The sequence below is a fragment of the Aspergillus ambiguus genome (genome assembly GCF_047715705.1).
Source record: "Aspergillus ambiguus strain CBS 117.58 unplaced genomic scaffold BDV59scaffold_6, whole genome shotgun sequence".
Lineage (NCBI taxonomy): Eukaryota > Fungi > Ascomycota > Eurotiomycetes > Eurotiales > Aspergillaceae > Aspergillus > Aspergillus ambiguus.
The window spans coordinates 388,745-405,264 of NW_027395519.1; the positions used below are offsets into that span (position 1 = coordinate 388,745).

Genomic DNA, 16,520 nt, shown 5'->3' on the forward strand with positions numbered 1-16,520 from the left:
CGTATAGTTCCTTCTCCCATGGCAACCGTTACTGGAGGTACGCCCGCCCTAACCGCAATGGGACTAGTCGCCACCTGACAGCCGCCTTGCCCGTTTGGGTAAGGCGGCGATCGATCATCCAATTTTGATTCTTTTTTTGGTTTTCTTTTTCTTCTTCTTCTTCTCATCTCTTGTTCATTGGCAACAGGGTGGAAGATGTAATCGCCCTTTCAATTCCTCCTCATCCCCTACTTGCAATATATCACACTCTCCGCCCTCACTTCTATGGCGCAACCACCCTTCACTCCCTCTGCCACTGCCCCTCGGAATAGTAACCTGTCGCAGTTCCACGGAGACCCACCGTTTTGGGCCGGGACCGCCACAGTCTCATCCCCCATGACTCCCCTCCCTTCAGGTCTACAGCAGTCGCAACAGCCATTCCTCATGCCTCCTAGCCCCTCCGATGGCCGCCGGAATAGCTCCGACTACCGGCCTAGTATCAGGAAGGCATCGGGTCATGTACCTGCATGCTTGGTCAATGCCTCGGTGACGTATTGCACCGACGATCAAATCTACGCCTTTGGAGGATTTGACCAGTATACTGATGAAGGTATGCTAATCACCTCATGTGTCCCAGCGATCATCTTTCGGCAATTGTTCAGACACTAACCATACGTCCTCGCAACACAGTGTACAACCATGTTCGGAAGTTGGATCTCAACACTCTGCGCTGGGAATTGGTCGATAACTATGGGGATATCCCTGGTGTGCGCATGGGTCCGTCTCCTTATCCCCCAACCCCTCCTTGTTGGTTACCGGTTAATAATTTTGGTTTATATAATAGGCCATACCGCGACCCTATATCAAGGAAACAAGCTGATCGTGTTCGGCGGAGAAAACGAGCATCGCGAGTATCTCTCCGACGTGGTCATCCTCGACCTTAGCACCTCAACCTGGTCCCAACCGGAAATCCGAGGACCGGTTCCACGCGGCCGAGCCCGACATGCCGCCATGATCTATGACGAAAAGCTTTTCGTGATGGGAGGTGTCACTGGCGAGAACAACGTCATCCTCGACGACCTGACCTACCTGGATCTGAAGACGTGGACGTGGTCCCGGACCTGGAGATTCACCGCTCGGTTCGATCATACGGCTTGGGTCTGGGGCGGTCGCCTGTGGATTTTCGGTGGATTGGATCCCGACATGGAACGTACGACAGACATTTGGTGGTTAGACCTCAAAGGCCTCCCCGCTCTTGGAACGACAGCTTCGCAAGGTACCGTGGACTTCCCCGCGACAACCAACAGCATGACTTATAGCCCAGATGGAATGTTTAGTAGCCCAGCACAACCGCTCGCCGGCCGGTCCGGCAGCTACGCCGCCAATTCAGGAAGCGTCCAAGTCCGCAGCTCCAATCGTCGGAAACCGCTCGCCCCCGGAGCCATCTCTTGTCTGCGCTTCAAGTCTGGACCCAACGTTCCGGCATTGTTCTCGGGAACTCACTTTCATGCGTACGCATCGGGAGTATTGCTCGATTTGATCACCCCATCGGAAACAGTGCGTACCTATGAATGTAACCTTTCCTCCTTGGAACTGGATACGCTGCGCTGGCAGCGACTGGCCGACGGCCAGGAGATATTCAAACCTGGGTTTCGATGGCACTACTGTACAGTCAATAAGAGTGGCACCAAGGCTTGGCTGCTTGGGTGTAGCCTGGACGCCGGGGCTACCCCAGGCATGGGTGATGAGAACCACATGAGCGAGGTCCTCTGTATCGACTTGGAAAAGTATGGTTTGCTCGGAAATGACATGACCTCTCTTTCCCCGGACTCCACCCGAGCTCTGGCCCCCGAGCGAGCTGGACTTCCCCTTCTGTCTGGCCTCGGAGCCGATCTGTGTTCAGTTTTCGATCAACCTCCGGAGTCAGGCAGTGAGGCCGACTTCATCATCACGGCCAACCCTGACGGTATGGGCGGGGCTGACCACGACGCGGGCGACACTTCCCCAGTCCAGTCTGAAACGGGCTTCCTGTCGCCGGGTGCGACTACCTCCCCACCCATTCATGTGCATCGGATCATCCTACAGCTTCGGTGGCCCCATTTCAAACGGCTCTATGCGGCACAAATGGCCGAGTTTCACGCCAAGAGGATGCATATCCCGGAACCTTACTCCGTTGTCCGTGCGTTCCTTTATTATCTCTACGCGGACAGCATTGCCGGTCATCCGGAGTACTGCTCCAGCATTATCGATGTGGCTGGGATGCTCGTGATGGCGAATCTGTACGACATGCCTAAACTCCGACTTCTCTGCGTCAACCGTTTGAGCCGCGAGCTGGATGTGGAGAACGCTGCGATCATCTGGGAGCGGGCGGGACGGACCAACGAAGAGTGGCTGATGCGCCGGGCGGCACAGTTCTGTCTCAGCCACTGGGGCCGAGTGGTTCGGACTGAAGGGTTCAAGACGCTCAGTCGACAGAGCTTAATTGAACTGTGTGAGGTGGTAGACATGGAAGGGCGGATCATTGCTGGGCCGGAGCTGGAGCTGGTGGGTGCGTTCGGAACCGAGGGCCTGGGCGGCCGGGATTCCAAGCGGTCCCAGTTGGCGCTTGGTGGGCCTCTGGCTGATGAGGCGGAAGAACTCGACGGGGAAGAGATGGAGGGGATGGAGATGTCATGAGCTATGAGGCAAGACAAGCCAGGCAGGATCTTGGTGCATCACGAGATATGGACGGGGCGTTACGTTTGAGAATATGTTTTTACTCTCTTCTTTTGTTTCTATGTATTCCGATATATGGGATATGGATATGGATATGGATCGCATGGGGGGCGTTGAACTAGTGCGTCGGTACCAAATAGAGCCTCTATACTGCGATTTCCTATACTAAGCCCAATCGAGATATCGGCAGACGGCCCGTCGAACCGCTTCATTCTCGTCCTGGTCATTCTGTCCTCTCCACCAACGCATTCTCGGCGTCAAATCGCCTGGTGCCTTGACGGTGATGCCATCCTGGCCTTTGCCTGTTTCACCCCGCTTCCTCTAGCTTCCCCTCCATCCCCGCCGCATTTAAGCGTCGCATCTTCTCCAGACTGCTCCCCACGGCCCAGTTCTCTGATAGTTGGTTTCTCCCGGTCACATCTCGCAAATACCAATTCCAATTCCTCTCACCTTCTCAGTACAATCAACAGATATGGGCTCCGCATCTAAGCTCCCATCCGACTTCCTCTGGGGTTTCGCAACAGCGAGGTACGCGGCCGCATCGCCAACCCCATATGATCTTGCCACTGAACAACCTTGTCTAGTTACCAGATCGAGGGCGCCGTCAAGGAGGACGGCCGCGGTCCGTCCATCTGGGACACCTTTTGCGAGATCCCCGGGAAGATCGCCGGCGGCGCCAGTGGCGAGGTCGCCTGTGACTCCTACCACCGTACACACGAAGACATTGCCCTGTTGAAGCAATGCGGCGCCCAGGCCTACCGCTTCTCCATCTCCTGGTGAGTCGTGAGCCCTCCCTCTCCACTGGAACCGATCCTGAGGGTTGTCAGGTCGCGTGTGATCCCCCTCGGCGGTCGGAACGACCCCATCAACGAGAAGGGTCTCCAGCACTACGTGAAGTTCGTCGACGACCTGCTCGCTGCCGGCATCGTGCCGCTCGTCACGCTCTTCCACTGGGATCTCCCCGATGAGCTGGACAAGCGCTACGGCGGCCTGCTCAACAAGGAGGAGTTTGTCGCCGACTACGCCCGCTACGCGCGCGTCATGTTCGAGGCGCTCGGCCCCAAGGTGAAGTACTGGATCACCTTCAACGAGCCCTGGTGCAGCAGCGTCCTCGGGTACAACGTCGGCCAGTTCGCGCCGGGCCGCACGAGCGACCGCAGCCGCAACCCCGTCGGCGACGGATCCACGGAGCCGTGGATCGTCGGCCACAACCTGCTGGTTGCGCATGGCGCGGCCGTGAAGATCTACCGGGAGGAGTTCAAGGCGCAGCAGGGCGGAGAAATTGGCATCACGCTGAACGGTACGTTGTTCTCTCACCTTCTCGACGAGAGTCGCGCTGTTCGGCCGGTCCAAGTTAAGCTAACCTCCCCGGTGCAGGCGACTGGGCGGAGCCATGGGACCCGGAGAACCCGGCGGACGTGGAAGCGTGCGACCGCAAGATCGAGTTCGCGATCTCGTGGTTCGCCGACCCGATCTACCACGGCAAGTACCCGGACAGCATGGTCAAGCAGCTGGGCAAGCGGCTGCCGGAGTGGACGGCGGAGGACCTCGCGCTGGTGCACGGCAGCAACGACTTCTACGGCATGAACCACTACTGCGCCAACTACATCAAGGCCAAGACCGGCGAGCCCGAGCCCACCGACACGGCGGGCAACCTCGAGATTCTGCTGCAGAACAAGGCGGGCGAATGGGTCGGTCCGGAGACGCAGTCGCCCTGGCTGCGGCCCTCGGCCATTGGATTCCGCAAGTTGCTAAAGTGGCTCAGCGATCGTTACAACTACCCCAAGATCTACGTTACCGAGAACGGGACCAGCCTGAAGGGAGAGAACGATCTGCCGCGGGAGCAGCTGCTCCAGGATGATTTCCGGACGCAGTACTTCCGCGACTATATCGGCGCGATGGCGGATGCGTATACGCTGGATGGCGTGAATGTTCGCGCTTACATGGCTTGGAGCTTGATGGAGTAAGTTGCATGGTCCGTTCTATATGGAGATAACCTAATGGTTTCGTGCAGTAACTTCGAGTGGGCCGAGGGCTATGAGACCCGCTTCGGCGTCACCTACGTCGACTACGAGAATAACCAGGAGAGAGTTCCGAAGCAGAGTGCGAAGGCCATTGGGGATATCTTCGCCCAGTATATTGAAAAGAAGTGATTGGCCTTGGATTTAATGAGACATGTATCCTGTATAGTTCGAATGGACATTGATTTATGCGCTACATTCCACGCCAGACGGATAAACACGCTGACCGGCAGATTCCTTTCGCCGGAAGCTACACCGTGACACATCTGGTAAGACACGGGTAAATGAATCAGATCATGCAGACGGCTAGTTTAGTCTTACACTAGTTGCGTTCAATGCACCGGGAAAACCCCGGCTTTACTACATGCCGCGGATCATGCATCAACCCTCCACTGAAACATAGGGCCGGTTATCTCCTTCGAATTGAAAAGGGCTCAACCTCCTTTCTAGAAGACCCATCATGCTCGAAGAAAATACAACGTCTGCACAGGACCCCATTGGTACGCTGTTACGCCACGAATCTTGGTTGAGACCATGGTCTTCTCCAAACTCCCCTCCCAGTAAATCACGCAGAGAGCGGTAAACGCACGTCGAAAAAAAGCCATGGAGGGCGAGTGTCATGAAGAGAGGTCGGATGCAAGAGTTTATCATGCGATATGCAGAGGAATCAAGGGCCATGGAGTACCGTTTCTGTGTTGGAGGTCACCCCAGCTGGAAATCGCCTGGTGTGTCATGATCGCATGATTGGATGATTACGAACAACTTCCCTCACACGTGGGACTATCATAGATCAATACTGGGTTGGTACTGCCCTAGCTTCGGATGTTTACGACTAGTTGAAGATGCTCCAAGAAAAATGCGGTCATATTACGGTTTAAAGAGCTTAGAGTCATTCAGTCTTGAAGAACAAAGTGGGAGGAGCATCGTCACTCCCGAATATCCCTTAGTGAGTTGGCTTCATCTCGGCTCACACGCCTTTAGCGGGATAATGAACAACTCTACTCATGTGCATAGTTGTCAGGTGTTGAACGCCCATACTGCTCCCATGTTCATAGACTCCAGGTGGCTCGGCAAATCGTCTCTTGTTAAACGAAACCAAAAAGCAAACAAGACCCATAATACTAAAGGGCATATCGGAAGTTCTTCGACTCCCTATCTGTCATATCCTTAAAACCATCCAACACAGCCGCTTCCTCACGCTGTTCAGGCGTGATGCCAGAAGGCGCGCTACGGTCTCTCCGGATATTATCAATCTGCATAGCCGCATACGCAACCAGAGCCAGAACTATTATCCCAGCATAGCAGACAAGCAGACCCGTCAAGGCCGAATAATACCGCGGCGCTTCGCGGTCGAAAAAGATATTCGCGCCTGCGACGTTGCCACCCGCATACAGGGTGAACCAGAAGCCGTTGGCGAAGGAGCGTTTCGTGTGGCCGGCCACATTAGTGGAGAGGAGATTCCACGAGATGATCACCGGTGCCCCGATGATGTACTGCAGCCAGGTGCAGCCGACCAAGGTCCAGCGGTGTTCGAGGCTGGTGAATCGAATGCCGAGAAGGCCCCCGAAGGGGATCAGAGAGACGACCGCCAGCACGAGGCAGCGCGAGTCTTTAAAGTACGTAGAGACAAGACCGCAGATCGGCACAACGACCGCTTCGATCGCGCCCGTCGGCAGCTGGAGGAGGGTGGCGTAGAGGCCGCTGAACCCGTAGCCTTTGATGAGCGACGAGGCGAAATTCGAGACGCCGCCGTTGATGACGCCGCAGGCAATGCCGATCCCGAGACAGCAGAGCACCTTGATGTCGGATGCGATCTCCACGGCCTGGCTTGGCTTGATCTGCTTCGTCTTGACCCCGATCATGTTTTCCGAGACACGTTGCACGGCGACGACGCGCTGTCGATGGGTGAGGAATTTCGCCGTTGCCGGTGAGTCGGGCATGAGCCAGAGGAACAGGATGCCGGTGGCCAGATTCATCAGGCCGATGGTGAGGAAAATCAGCTGCCAGCTTTTCAGGCTGGTGTTGTGCGAATGGCCGAGGCCGAATCCTAGCAGGGCGCCCACCATGGTCGCCATGCCGTTCCCGGAGAGCCACAGGCTCATACGAAGGGGTTGCTCGGACCGTTTGTAGAACATGGAGGTGAAGTTCATCACTGGACTTGTGAGCTCTTATGAACATGTAGCAGGGGTGGTTCATTTGCTTACTGCATGGACTGACGCATGCTTCTGCCATTCCCAGGAGGAATCGCAGGACCAGAATACCGGCATAGTTCTTGGCCCCGATGTGTGCAATGACAAGCCCAGCCCAGATGAGCAGGACAGTCCCCATGTATTTGGCAAGGGGCAGCCGTTGAATCATAAGGTTTGATGGCTAGATGCATGTCAGCCGGTGAGCTTCAGCCTTTCTTGCATGCAATACTGACTACCGCCCAAAATAGGTAACCAAAGTTGAATATTGCAGCCACCCAAGAGTATCTCTGGCCCTCCAGGCCGAGATCTGGGATTAGGGAGTATGCGGAGGCATAATTGAGTGATAATTTGTCTACGAGAAAGGAAGTCAGTTAATTCCACGTTTAGGTATCCAAATGCGCAGCACTCACCCAGAAATTGGATAACGTAAGTCACGTATAGCTGATGCCCCACCGGTTAACCACGCTGCGGAGACGACAGATCAATCCATGGAGCCAGCAGACACTCACAATGGGGAGAATCCGCCAATCCAGCAACTTGCGCACTTCGGGGCCCTCTCGCTCCAGCTCCTCGGCTGTCAGTTGATCGGCTTCGGCGTAGAGGTCAGCTCCAATGTCGTGGATTTCCGCGGTGATTTCCCCGGCCGAGACATCCTTGTGGGCGGGCTCCTTGAGGTCTTTGACGTCCGACATGACGATGGGGTGGGAAGTGGATAACACCCCACTTGGATGGAAAGGAGATGAGTTCTGGAGACAGACGGTGGATGCTCTCTCAGTCTAGCTTATTCGCATCTGCTTTTATACCCGGGATCTCCTCCAACATGCGTCGGAGAAACACCTCTCGCTATCAGCAGGAGATAACACCCGCAGATGTTATCTCTTGGCTTGACGAAATCTATCTTATCGACCTCGCTCATGGTCCGACTGCAGAATCAACTGGTATGCGGACTTCTGTCCGCGCGAAGATCTCTGGGAGGGCGGATCTGCGCCATGGATCCATCGGTCTAGGAGGAATTAGGGCTAGTCGCGGCCAGCGGACTATTCTCCGCTTTCTCCTCACGGCGTCCAGAGGACGGGGTATAGAATCGGGAAAGGCCATGCGAACGGACCGTCCAACACTCAGAAAATTGCTGGACAGCTAGCGTATATAGGTGGTGGTTGGCTGTCTTACTCTCTGTTGCTTCCGACATTCATTCAATATCTTGCGGTCCAGCGTGATCGCACCCTCAACTGCCATGGCTGTTAGTAGGATCTACTATTTCATCCCAGCAAACACCAACTGATCACATCCAGACCGGAAAATTAAACCTCATCGATGCCAGCATTTCAGAGCTCCAGTCCGCCCTCGACAACGGAGTGACCACGAGCACGGAACTAGTAGCGCGATATCTGCGCCGCATCAGCGTGTACGATGCCTCGAATCTCAAACTCAGCGCCATCCCCGTCATCAACCCAGCGGTCTTCGAAGAGGCCGCAGCATCGGATGCCCGTCGTGCAGCCGGACTCCCCGCACGGCCCCTCGAGGGCATCCCGTACCTGGTCAAAGACAGCATCAAGGTCAAAGGCATGACGGTGGCCTGCGGCTCGCCAGCCTTTGAAAATCTCGTCGCCACCGAAGATGCCGCCTGCGTGCAGATCCTGCGTGACGCCGGCGCCGTTCTACTCGGGCGAACCAACATGCCCGCCATGGCATACGGAGGCATGCAGCGCGGCTGCTACGGCCGCGCCGAAAGCCCCTACAACCTGGAGTACCTGACGGCGGCGTACGCATCCGGGTCGTCGAACGGGTCGGCGACGGCGACGACGGCGAATTTCTGCGCCTTCAGCTTGGGCAGCGAGACCGTGTCCTCTGGCCGGTCGCCGGCCTCGAACAATTCCATCATCGCCTACACTCCGTCCAAGGGGCTGATCCCGCTCCGCGGCGTGTGGCCGCTGTATCCGACCTGCGACGTGCTGGTGCCGCATACGCGCACCATGGCCGACCTGTTCCGCGTGCTGGACGTCCTTGCGGTGGTGGATCCAACCCCGACGGGCGACTTCTGGAACGAGCAGACGTTCCTCACGTTGCCGTCTATCGACGCCCTCCGGCCGACGTCGTTCACCGAGCTCGAGAGAGGCTCGTCGCTCCGCGGAAAGCGCCTTGGTGTGCCCACCATGTTCATCGGAGGCGCCAACCCGCTTCCGGACAAGGTCTGCACGAGGCCGTCCATCCTCAAGCTCTGGGAGACGACCCGGCGGGCGCTCGAGGCCTGCGGCGCCACCGTCGTCGAGGTAGACTTCCCTGCCGTGACGGTGTACGAGGCGAAAGCGCACACGGGGCAGATTGTCAACGTCAAGGACCTCCCCGAGGGCTGGCACGCGAAGGAGAGGTGTCAGGTGGTGGCGCATTCCTGGGACGACTTCCTCGCAGCCAACGGTCAGCCGGGGCTGGCGTCGCTGTCCTGCGTAGACCCGGATATGATCTTCCCGCTTGCGCCGGGGTCGCTGAGAGGCACGCCAGACGCCGCGAATCAGCTTAGATGGCACGAGATGGTTGAGTACCCGAAGACCAAACCCGGAACGATCTTTGAGATCGATGGGTTGGAGCAAGCGTTGAAGGCACTCGAGGCCGCCCGCAAGGAGACCTTTGAGCAGTGGATGGATGGGCTTGGGCTGGATGCGGTCGTTTTCCCTGCGAATGGAGACATTGGACGCGCGGACTCGGACGTGGATTCGGATGCGTCGGTGTATGCCTGGAGGAATGGCGTCAAGTACTCGAACGGAAACCGGGAGATCAGGCATCTGGGGATTCCTACGATTTCCGTACCCATGGGGCTCATGGAGGATACGGGGATGCCAGCGAACTTGACGTTCGCTGGAAAGGCATACGAGGATATAAAGCTGTTGCGGTACGCGTATGCCTTCGAAGAGGCGACTCGGTATCGTCGGCTTCCACCGCTGGTTCCTGAACTGGACACGGATGTTATTTCTACAGCAGGTGTCGCTGAACGCGCCCTGGAGAAGGAACAGCCCAATATGCCTTCTATCGAGGTGCAAAGTCAGGCCAAGAACGTGGCTGATTCCACAGTCAAGCTTGACATCCAGGGGACGTTGGAGACGAAAGGAAACGGCTATCTGAAGAGCCTTTCGTGCTACGTCAACGGAGATGCCATTCCAGTCCAGCTTGATGGAAACTCATGGCGTGTATCGACCTCGTACCCAGAGTCTGCTCGGGATAGCGGGTGGTCGAGATGGTCCAGCCCTGCATTGGGGCAGACCATCGTTATCCTCGAAGCTCGTACCAGTACACAGGCAGCAGCTGGAAAGTTACTGTTGCTTTAAGACAGATGCATTATGTTTAGTATAATCACGAATAACATGCGGTATCTCAATACCTCGAGGCTATAAATCAATTGAACGCCGTATAATGCAGGTCCATCCACGACCGTCTCTATTGAGAAGGCTGGTATATCATGTCCTCGATCATCTCCAAAACCGCCTTATGTATGTATTGTTTCTTCAGCTGAGACAAAAAGTTGTCCAATTCATTAGCAGCGCAGGGATGGTTCGAGATATATGTGGTGTCGTCTTCAAGCCACGTCCCTCGGCGAAGAAGGTATTCAAAGACTCTGGCGTAAGGGATGGCATCGGGCCACCGATCTGCAAAGTGCAAGAGCGTATTGGCACAGCTGCGTAAGGCATCGGTCGCTTGCTGGGCATATTTACGGTCTCGTGGAGCGACCCAGAACATATAAAGCAGCATGATCCCTGAGCGAAATTGGAAGACAAGCTGTCCCAGTTGTCAGTGTGATGCTAGTCAGCCATGTTATGGAGAAACTCACCGCAGACCAGGTATAGCACATCACCTGGCCTTCTTCCTGGAGACGGCGGAAAGTCAGACAGACCTCAACGCTAGCCGATAGGATATCTTCGATGTCTTCGTTTTGCAGTCGATGGCGTTTCTCCTGCATTAATATGATGATACTGTAGTCGTAAAGATTCGCCATCCACAGGGGATGGAGATAGGTATCCGGCGACTCGTCGATGCCATACCGAGGGATCTCCTCCCTCCAAGCAGCCAGTTCGGATCTGAGAGAGTCACTTGAATCCTGTTGCGGGGGAGACTCCTCCCAATGTCGGCGGATATTAGACTGGATTTTGCGCAGCTTGAACAAATGTCGTAACGCTTTGCTGGTGTCGGAAGAGCAAGGCACTTCATTGCCGAGTGTATGGATCTGACCTCGTTAGCAGGTGTTGACACATCGATATGGATTTTCTTACATCGTCGTCGATGGCCTTGTACGCGGCAGAAACCGGTCGTTCCCACCCAGACACGACGATCTCGTTCAACATGTAGCAAGTAATGAATAAAGACTCGGTGAGGATCCCGTCCGCTCCTATTGCAGGAGTTGGGGGGTCGGAGTATGCGTGTTTCCGAATCTCGGCCATAGAGGCAATGCAAAAAGGCACGATCGAAGACACCGTCGTGGCGATCTCCTCGGCCGAAGGACACTGCAGGGCGTAGAGAATCATAAATATCGACGCTTGGATCTGGAGGATCGTCGAGGGGTGTTCCATAACGAAGGGATAATAAACCAAAGCGGAGGTGTAAAACTCTGCTGCTCGCATCGCGTGCCCATGGTTAGGCTGGAAGACGTTGCATGACAGGGCCCCAACGGCATAGACCATATAAACGAAAAAGCCCTTCCATTGATCCGTATCCGCATTGACAGTCCAGTCTTGACGCCAAGATCTCCACGCGCCAGAATCGATAAAGGGCCACACCCATTGGTTGATGGAGAAGTAGACATTGGTGTAGATTTCCTCCAGTCTGGAGAATTCCCCCGTGAGGGCGAGCGCATGCGGGGAGCCCACGGGCCCTTCGACGGCCATACCGTCTTGGTAGATTTCGTACGCGAGCCGCGAGATCAACGGCTCTTCTAACCGCTGTGGTTGAGCCCGAGAGTCAGGCAGCAGCAAAAGGGGCGGTGCGGAGTTCGCAGTATGGTCCGGAAACTGGTTCGGACCTGCGACGTGATAACCCTCTGGGTTGGAGAGCAGTTGCTGGAGAATCAGCCGCCATCCGCCCGGAGTCGGGTTCAGAGGGAGCTTGTCGAGTGACATGTCTTCAGGTTCATGGACTGGATCCGTTTGGACGCCCGCATCGCGGACGGGTGGCGACATGGCCGGACCATGCTGACCATCCTCCAGTTCGGCCACGCGCGACTCCAGATACTTGAGATACTTGAGCGGAATGGTGATATCTTCTCCGTCCTTGCTGGATTTTACAGGGAGACACTCGGTGCCCCGTCGTCGACATTCTCCGCAGGTGGGTTTGACATGGTCACATTTGCGCTTCAAGCGAAAGCATCGCGCACAGGCCAGCAATCTGGGAGGTCTAGGACTCTGAGGCATGGGTTAGACGGACAAGGCCGACAGCGGCGACAGGCATTTCATCTGCGACGGACGAAAAGGATATGTGAAGGAAGAGGAGAAGCAGAAGGGAAGACGGAGAGATAAAGATAAGGAGCCGACTGGATCCACATCGGCATTTGGGGGTTCAGCGGGGAACTCATCAAATCGTCCATGGATTCATAGTTCTATTCCGTACAGCGTCACGACACCTGCAGGTGGAAAGCATGAAGCTCAAGGCTTCATCCACTTCTGCTCCGTCACATCATACCCGATGACCTTCACATCGACATTCAGCGTCTTCAACATGACCTCCATCGTAAACTCCTGCCAGCCAAGGGTCAACCAGAGATCCTCCGTAAATGGCTCCCTCGAAGAGCTTTAGAAGAAAAGGGAACCATACCTCGTCGTCAAGCTCATTCTGCTCCTCCTTCTTCGCCTCATCGACCGCAACCCGATCCCCCATCTCCGCCTTGCGCGCCTCCAGCTCTTCCCGATCCATTTCAAACTCCTCCGCCTCGGCATCGCCATACCACGCCTCCATTTCCTCCTTCTCCCACCGTGCCGTGTCGCTCCGCATGCGCTCCTTCCAGGCCTTCATCCCTCCCATGCGCGAAACCCGCTCTTGTGCGCCAGTAAACACCTCCTCGGCTGCAGTCTGACTGACGGATCTCCATTTCGCGATGAGGGCCTCGAGATCGGCGGCTTTATCGGTGGACTCGATGCGCAGGGCCTGCTGCGCGGTGTCCAGTTCGGAACGGAGAGCCGTAAGTCGGGCCTGCAGGGCGCGTTGCTGTTTCTGGAGGTCCTGAATGGCGGGATCGGCGAGCATCGGTTTCTTGGGAGGAGTGAGATGCTTTCGTTTGGGACCTCCTGCGGAAGAGGCTGGGGTGTCCTGTGGGATATCTGAAAGGGAGTGGCTGGTTTGAGAAGTTGATTTAATCGAAGCGTCGTCATTCTCCTGCACAATCGCTTTCTCCTTCTGTGGGGTCTGGGAAGGACGACGGAGAGGGGACTTGAACGGCTTGGCAAGACCTGACGCGGCCTGTTCGACGCGACGACGTTTTCCATTCAGGTTGATTGAAGCCATGTTCTCTGTGGAAATGGAATGGCACTTGGTCGTTACATTGTAGAAGAGAATGTGAAAGGGTGTAGAGGGAAGAATGGCGGAGGAAGTTGAGATGGTCGAGTCTGATCACTATCGATAACGAGGACGTCGATAAGATAAGCCCATACATAGCGTACCGTTACTTCAGAGTAGACAAACATCCAAGCATAAGGCACGGTCTAAATCCTTCGTAGAATACATCATATACAATCAGAGGACCTAACTATGGGAATCATGTCTTCACCGTCAATGCCCGACGCCCCCCGCCAGCCACTGCGCAAACTCCGGCTCTCCAGGACGAGGGAAAACGCCGCGGTCGTTCTCGTTCTGTCCAGCATTGCCAGCATTGTTGCCATTCTGCTGTGGCCGGTTGCGCTGCTGTCTCAGATAGATCAGCACGAGCAACGTCGCGGCCAACCCCACGATAATCAGGCCTTCCAGGACGTTCTCGTCGATCTCGAGTTCCAGATCGTCGTAATAGCCATCCTCGTGGCGCGAATCTGACGAAGACAGGACACCCTCCTCCTCTTCTTCCTGCGCTCGCTTGTACATCTGTGCCCGGTAGTTGGCTTCCTCCTCTTCGTCGTTCTCAAGGAACGCGGCCACCCACTCTTTGAATGACCGCCGCGGTTTGATTTCTGGGAACATAGGTAAGTACACAATCGAAACAAACGGGAAACAGGCTCCTACCTTCGTCGTCCTGGATGGGGTTGATATTCCCGTTGGTGATGCGGTTCCAGTAGCTCCGCAGTCGCAGCTTCAACAAGCTCAGCTTGACGGGAAGATACGCCTCCGGGCTCGTCTCCAACGCCAGATCATAGTATCGCTTGGCCATGTGGAAGTCCTGCTGCACGGCGACGCCGTTCTCGTGCATCCATCCGAGATTCCAATATGCCTGGGCGCTATAGTGCGCTTCCGCCGCCGTGTGGTAACAAGTCGAGGCTTTCTCGGCATCGGCCGCGATGCCACTGCCACTCAAGTAATAGTCGCCCATCTTGATCAACGAGTCGATGTTGGCCTGCTTGGCTGAACGCGTCCAATAGATCAGGGCCAGGGCCGCGTTTCGTAAGAGAGGCGAGCGGGGCTTCCTGAGCCCAGGCAAGATGCTATCGAGGGACACCAAAGAGCGCTGCTCATCCAGCAAAAACGCCACGTTGGCCTGCGCGTTCTCGTATCCCTGTTCGGCAGCCATCATGGCAGCCACCAGAGCTCGGTCCTTGTCGCCAGTGTCATATGCCGTGTTGGCTTCACCAAACGCAGAGTGGATCGCCTCTGCCCGCTCCGCAACCATCTTATAGTACGAGGCAGCCATGCCACAGTGCCTTTGTCGACCAACGCCGTTATTGGACAGCTCAGCGAGGTAGTAGAAGGCCTCCATCCAACCCCAGCGAGCCGCCAACTCGAAATACCGTGTGGCTGTGGGGACGTCGCCTTGGTCCAGGAACAGAGCTCCCAGGCGGGTCTCCGCAGCAGCCAGATCTTGGTCGGCCGCAGACTTGAAGTACGACGCAGCCCGGAAGGCATCCTGTGGAACACCGTAGCCGTGCAGATACATCAGGCCCAACTCATGCTGGCACAGTGCGTCCCCATTGGTGACGCCCCGTCTAAACCAAGTCAAGGCGGTCGCGAAGTTCTGCTCCACGCCCTCTCCACGGAGATACATCAGGCCGATATGGCCGGCGGCCTTCGAGGCCAGTTTCTCCACGCCCAGCGGGTGGTTCGGGTTCACGGAACCATCCTGGTTCCAATACCGCTTCGCGATCAGCTTGAAGTACTTCATCGCCTTGCGGAAGTTCCTAGGCAGACCGCGAGCGCCTTCAAAGTGCATCTTCCCCAGACTAAACGTGGCCTTCAGCTCGCCCTTCCGGGACATCAGATCCAGGTACTCCAGGACATCTTCCAAGCTGGCGTCGGTGCTGGAATGCGATGACTCGCGCAGCGCATTGGGCCCGGAGCTGGACACGCTCGCGCCCTCCCCGTAAACTCCACCTTCTTCATCCGCCCAGCGGTACGAGTCCCGGATCATGCTATGTCCACCCGGCGGGCCGGAGCGGAAGTATTCGATCGCCTTGTCCGCGACCTTTTTATAGTAGTAGGTGGCCTCGTCGCAGTTCTTGGGCGTCCCGATACCCGCATGATTGCGGTATGCAAGGGTCATTTCCGATCTCGTGTTCCCGGCCTCCGCCGCAAAGGTATGGTACAACATCGCTTTGGCCTGGTCGCGCTCGACGCTCCCGCCGATCCCAGTCGCATACATAAACCCAAGCATATACTGCGCCGTGCTGTTACCATTCATGGAAGCCAGGGTCTGGTACCAGTGGAAGGCTTGGCGAAACTCGCGAGGGTGGGTGAAGTTCCCGTGGAAGTTCATCTCTGCGAGGAGGAACATGGCGTCGGGGTCCTGGTCATCCTGTGCGGCAATCTGCAGCTCCTTGACGGCTTTTGCCACTTTCGGGTGGATCTTTTGTCGCTCTGCGCTGGTTGATGAGGGCCCGTTCATGAACAATATACGAAATAATTCCTGGGCGTAATGCAGGGCGTATCCTGTGATGCCTGATGGTTTCTCGGGGGCAGTGACGACGATCTTGGGGTCATTGAGAAGTTGGAGGGCCGCCTCGACATGTTCTGGAATTGGGGAGTATGAGTTAGTATCTTGTCCGGTGAGGTCTCCTCGGGTAATAAGGTCTCACCGTTTCGAGGGGCAGGGTCCGGCTCTTCAGATGCGCGCAGGGGCTGTTGCTGCTCATGCGCAAGCCCTTCTGAAGGTGTATCAAAGGAGTCCTTAGCTTCGACGAGGAACACCTGTAGAAACACTATCCGCGTTTCGGGAGATGTCAGCGTGCACGAGGTGTTGGGGAAGGGATGTCACTCACGAAGCGCCAAGGGCAGGAGGCGCCACAGCCACAAGTTCTTCATGTTGATAGAAAGAACTGGATGGAGGAAGAGATGAGTGAGAAGCACATGGCGACTCAGTGCCCAATTCGAACGTCACCGAGCGGAGGTGCAGGTGAAGCAGGCGGATGTAGATGGAGGTTGAGCTGATGGCTGGTTGGGGCCAAGCGGAACGGGCCACCTGTCCATGCGGAGCTTCATTTTGCCGAGGCCTTTACTAAGACCG

General features: G+C 56.2%; 7 protein-coding genes across 7 annotated transcripts; 3 read left to right on the forward strand and 4 right to left on the reverse strand.

Annotated features, from left to right (window-relative positions):
* The first annotated feature begins 66 nt into the window (after positions 1-66).
* On the forward strand, positions 67-2,836 carry BDV59DRAFT_172991 (Kelch motif domain protein). The gene is made up of 4 exons (XM_073688813.1): positions 67-589; positions 670-756; positions 824-1,255; positions 1,304-2,836. The coding sequence occupies exons 1-4, from the start codon at positions 265-267 to the stop codon at positions 2,653-2,655; spliced, it is 2,196 nt and encodes a 731-aa protein (XP_073550469.1). The 5' UTR covers positions 67-264; the 3' UTR covers positions 2,656-2,836.
* A 1-nt stretch (position 2,837) lies between these two features.
* BDV59DRAFT_172993 (glycoside hydrolase superfamily) lies at positions 2,838-4,895 on the forward strand. Its single transcript, XM_073688814.1, has 6 exons — positions 2,838-3,093; positions 3,153-3,222; positions 3,279-3,470; positions 3,522-3,994; positions 4,072-4,657; positions 4,709-4,895. The coding sequence occupies exons 2-6, from the start codon at positions 3,167-3,169 to the stop codon at positions 4,845-4,847; spliced, it is 1,446 nt and encodes a 481-aa protein (XP_073550470.1). The 5' UTR covers positions 2,838-3,093; positions 3,153-3,166; the 3' UTR covers positions 4,848-4,895.
* A 941-nt stretch (positions 4,896-5,836) lies between these two features.
* Positions 5,837-7,596, reverse strand: BDV59DRAFT_199697 (putative MFS allantoate transporter; the record flags this gene model as incomplete). Its single annotated transcript, XM_073693401.1, has 5 exons — positions 5,837-6,867; positions 6,920-7,085; positions 7,138-7,256; positions 7,315-7,345; positions 7,414-7,596. The coding sequence occupies 5 exons, from the start codon at positions 7,594-7,596 to the stop codon at positions 5,837-5,839; spliced, it is 1,530 nt and encodes a 509-aa protein (XP_073550471.1).
* A 542-nt stretch (positions 7,597-8,138) lies between these two features.
* BDV59DRAFT_199698 (amidase family protein) lies at positions 8,139-10,224 on the forward strand (the record flags this gene model as incomplete). The annotated part of the gene is made up of 2 exons (XM_073693402.1): positions 8,139-8,144; positions 8,197-10,224. The coding sequence occupies 2 exons, from the start codon at positions 8,139-8,141 to the stop codon at positions 10,222-10,224; spliced, it is 2,034 nt and encodes a 677-aa protein (XP_073550472.1).
* A 109-nt stretch (positions 10,225-10,333) lies between these two features.
* Positions 10,334-12,297, reverse strand: BDV59DRAFT_199699 (uncharacterized protein; the record flags this gene model as incomplete). Its single annotated transcript, XM_073693403.1, has 3 exons — positions 10,334-10,672; positions 10,725-11,117; positions 11,164-12,297. The coding sequence occupies 3 exons, from the start codon at positions 12,295-12,297 to the stop codon at positions 10,334-10,336; spliced, it is 1,866 nt and encodes a 621-aa protein (XP_073550473.1).
* A 152-nt stretch (positions 12,298-12,449) lies between these two features.
* BDV59DRAFT_143293 (putative DNA repair protein Dds20/Mei5) lies at positions 12,450-13,516 on the reverse strand. The gene is made up of 2 exons (XM_073687216.1): positions 12,698-13,516; positions 12,450-12,621 (listed from the first exon to the last, which is right to left on the reverse strand). Exons 1-2 carry the CDS (start codon positions 13,382-13,384, stop codon positions 12,529-12,531), a joined length of 780 nt encoding a protein of 259 aa, XP_073550474.1. The 5' UTR covers positions 13,385-13,516; the 3' UTR covers positions 12,450-12,528.
* On the reverse strand, positions 13,452-16,448 carry BDV59DRAFT_173003 (ubiquitin ligase complex subunit HRD3). Its single transcript, XM_073688815.1, has 4 exons — positions 16,276-16,448; positions 16,093-16,215; positions 14,093-16,027; positions 13,452-14,040 (listed from the first exon to the last, which is right to left on the reverse strand). The coding sequence occupies exons 1-4, from the start codon at positions 16,316-16,318 to the stop codon at positions 13,649-13,651; spliced, it is 2,493 nt and encodes an 830-aa protein (XP_073550475.1). The 5' UTR covers positions 16,319-16,448; the 3' UTR covers positions 13,452-13,648.
* Between the last annotated feature and the right edge of the window lie 72 nt (positions 16,449-16,520).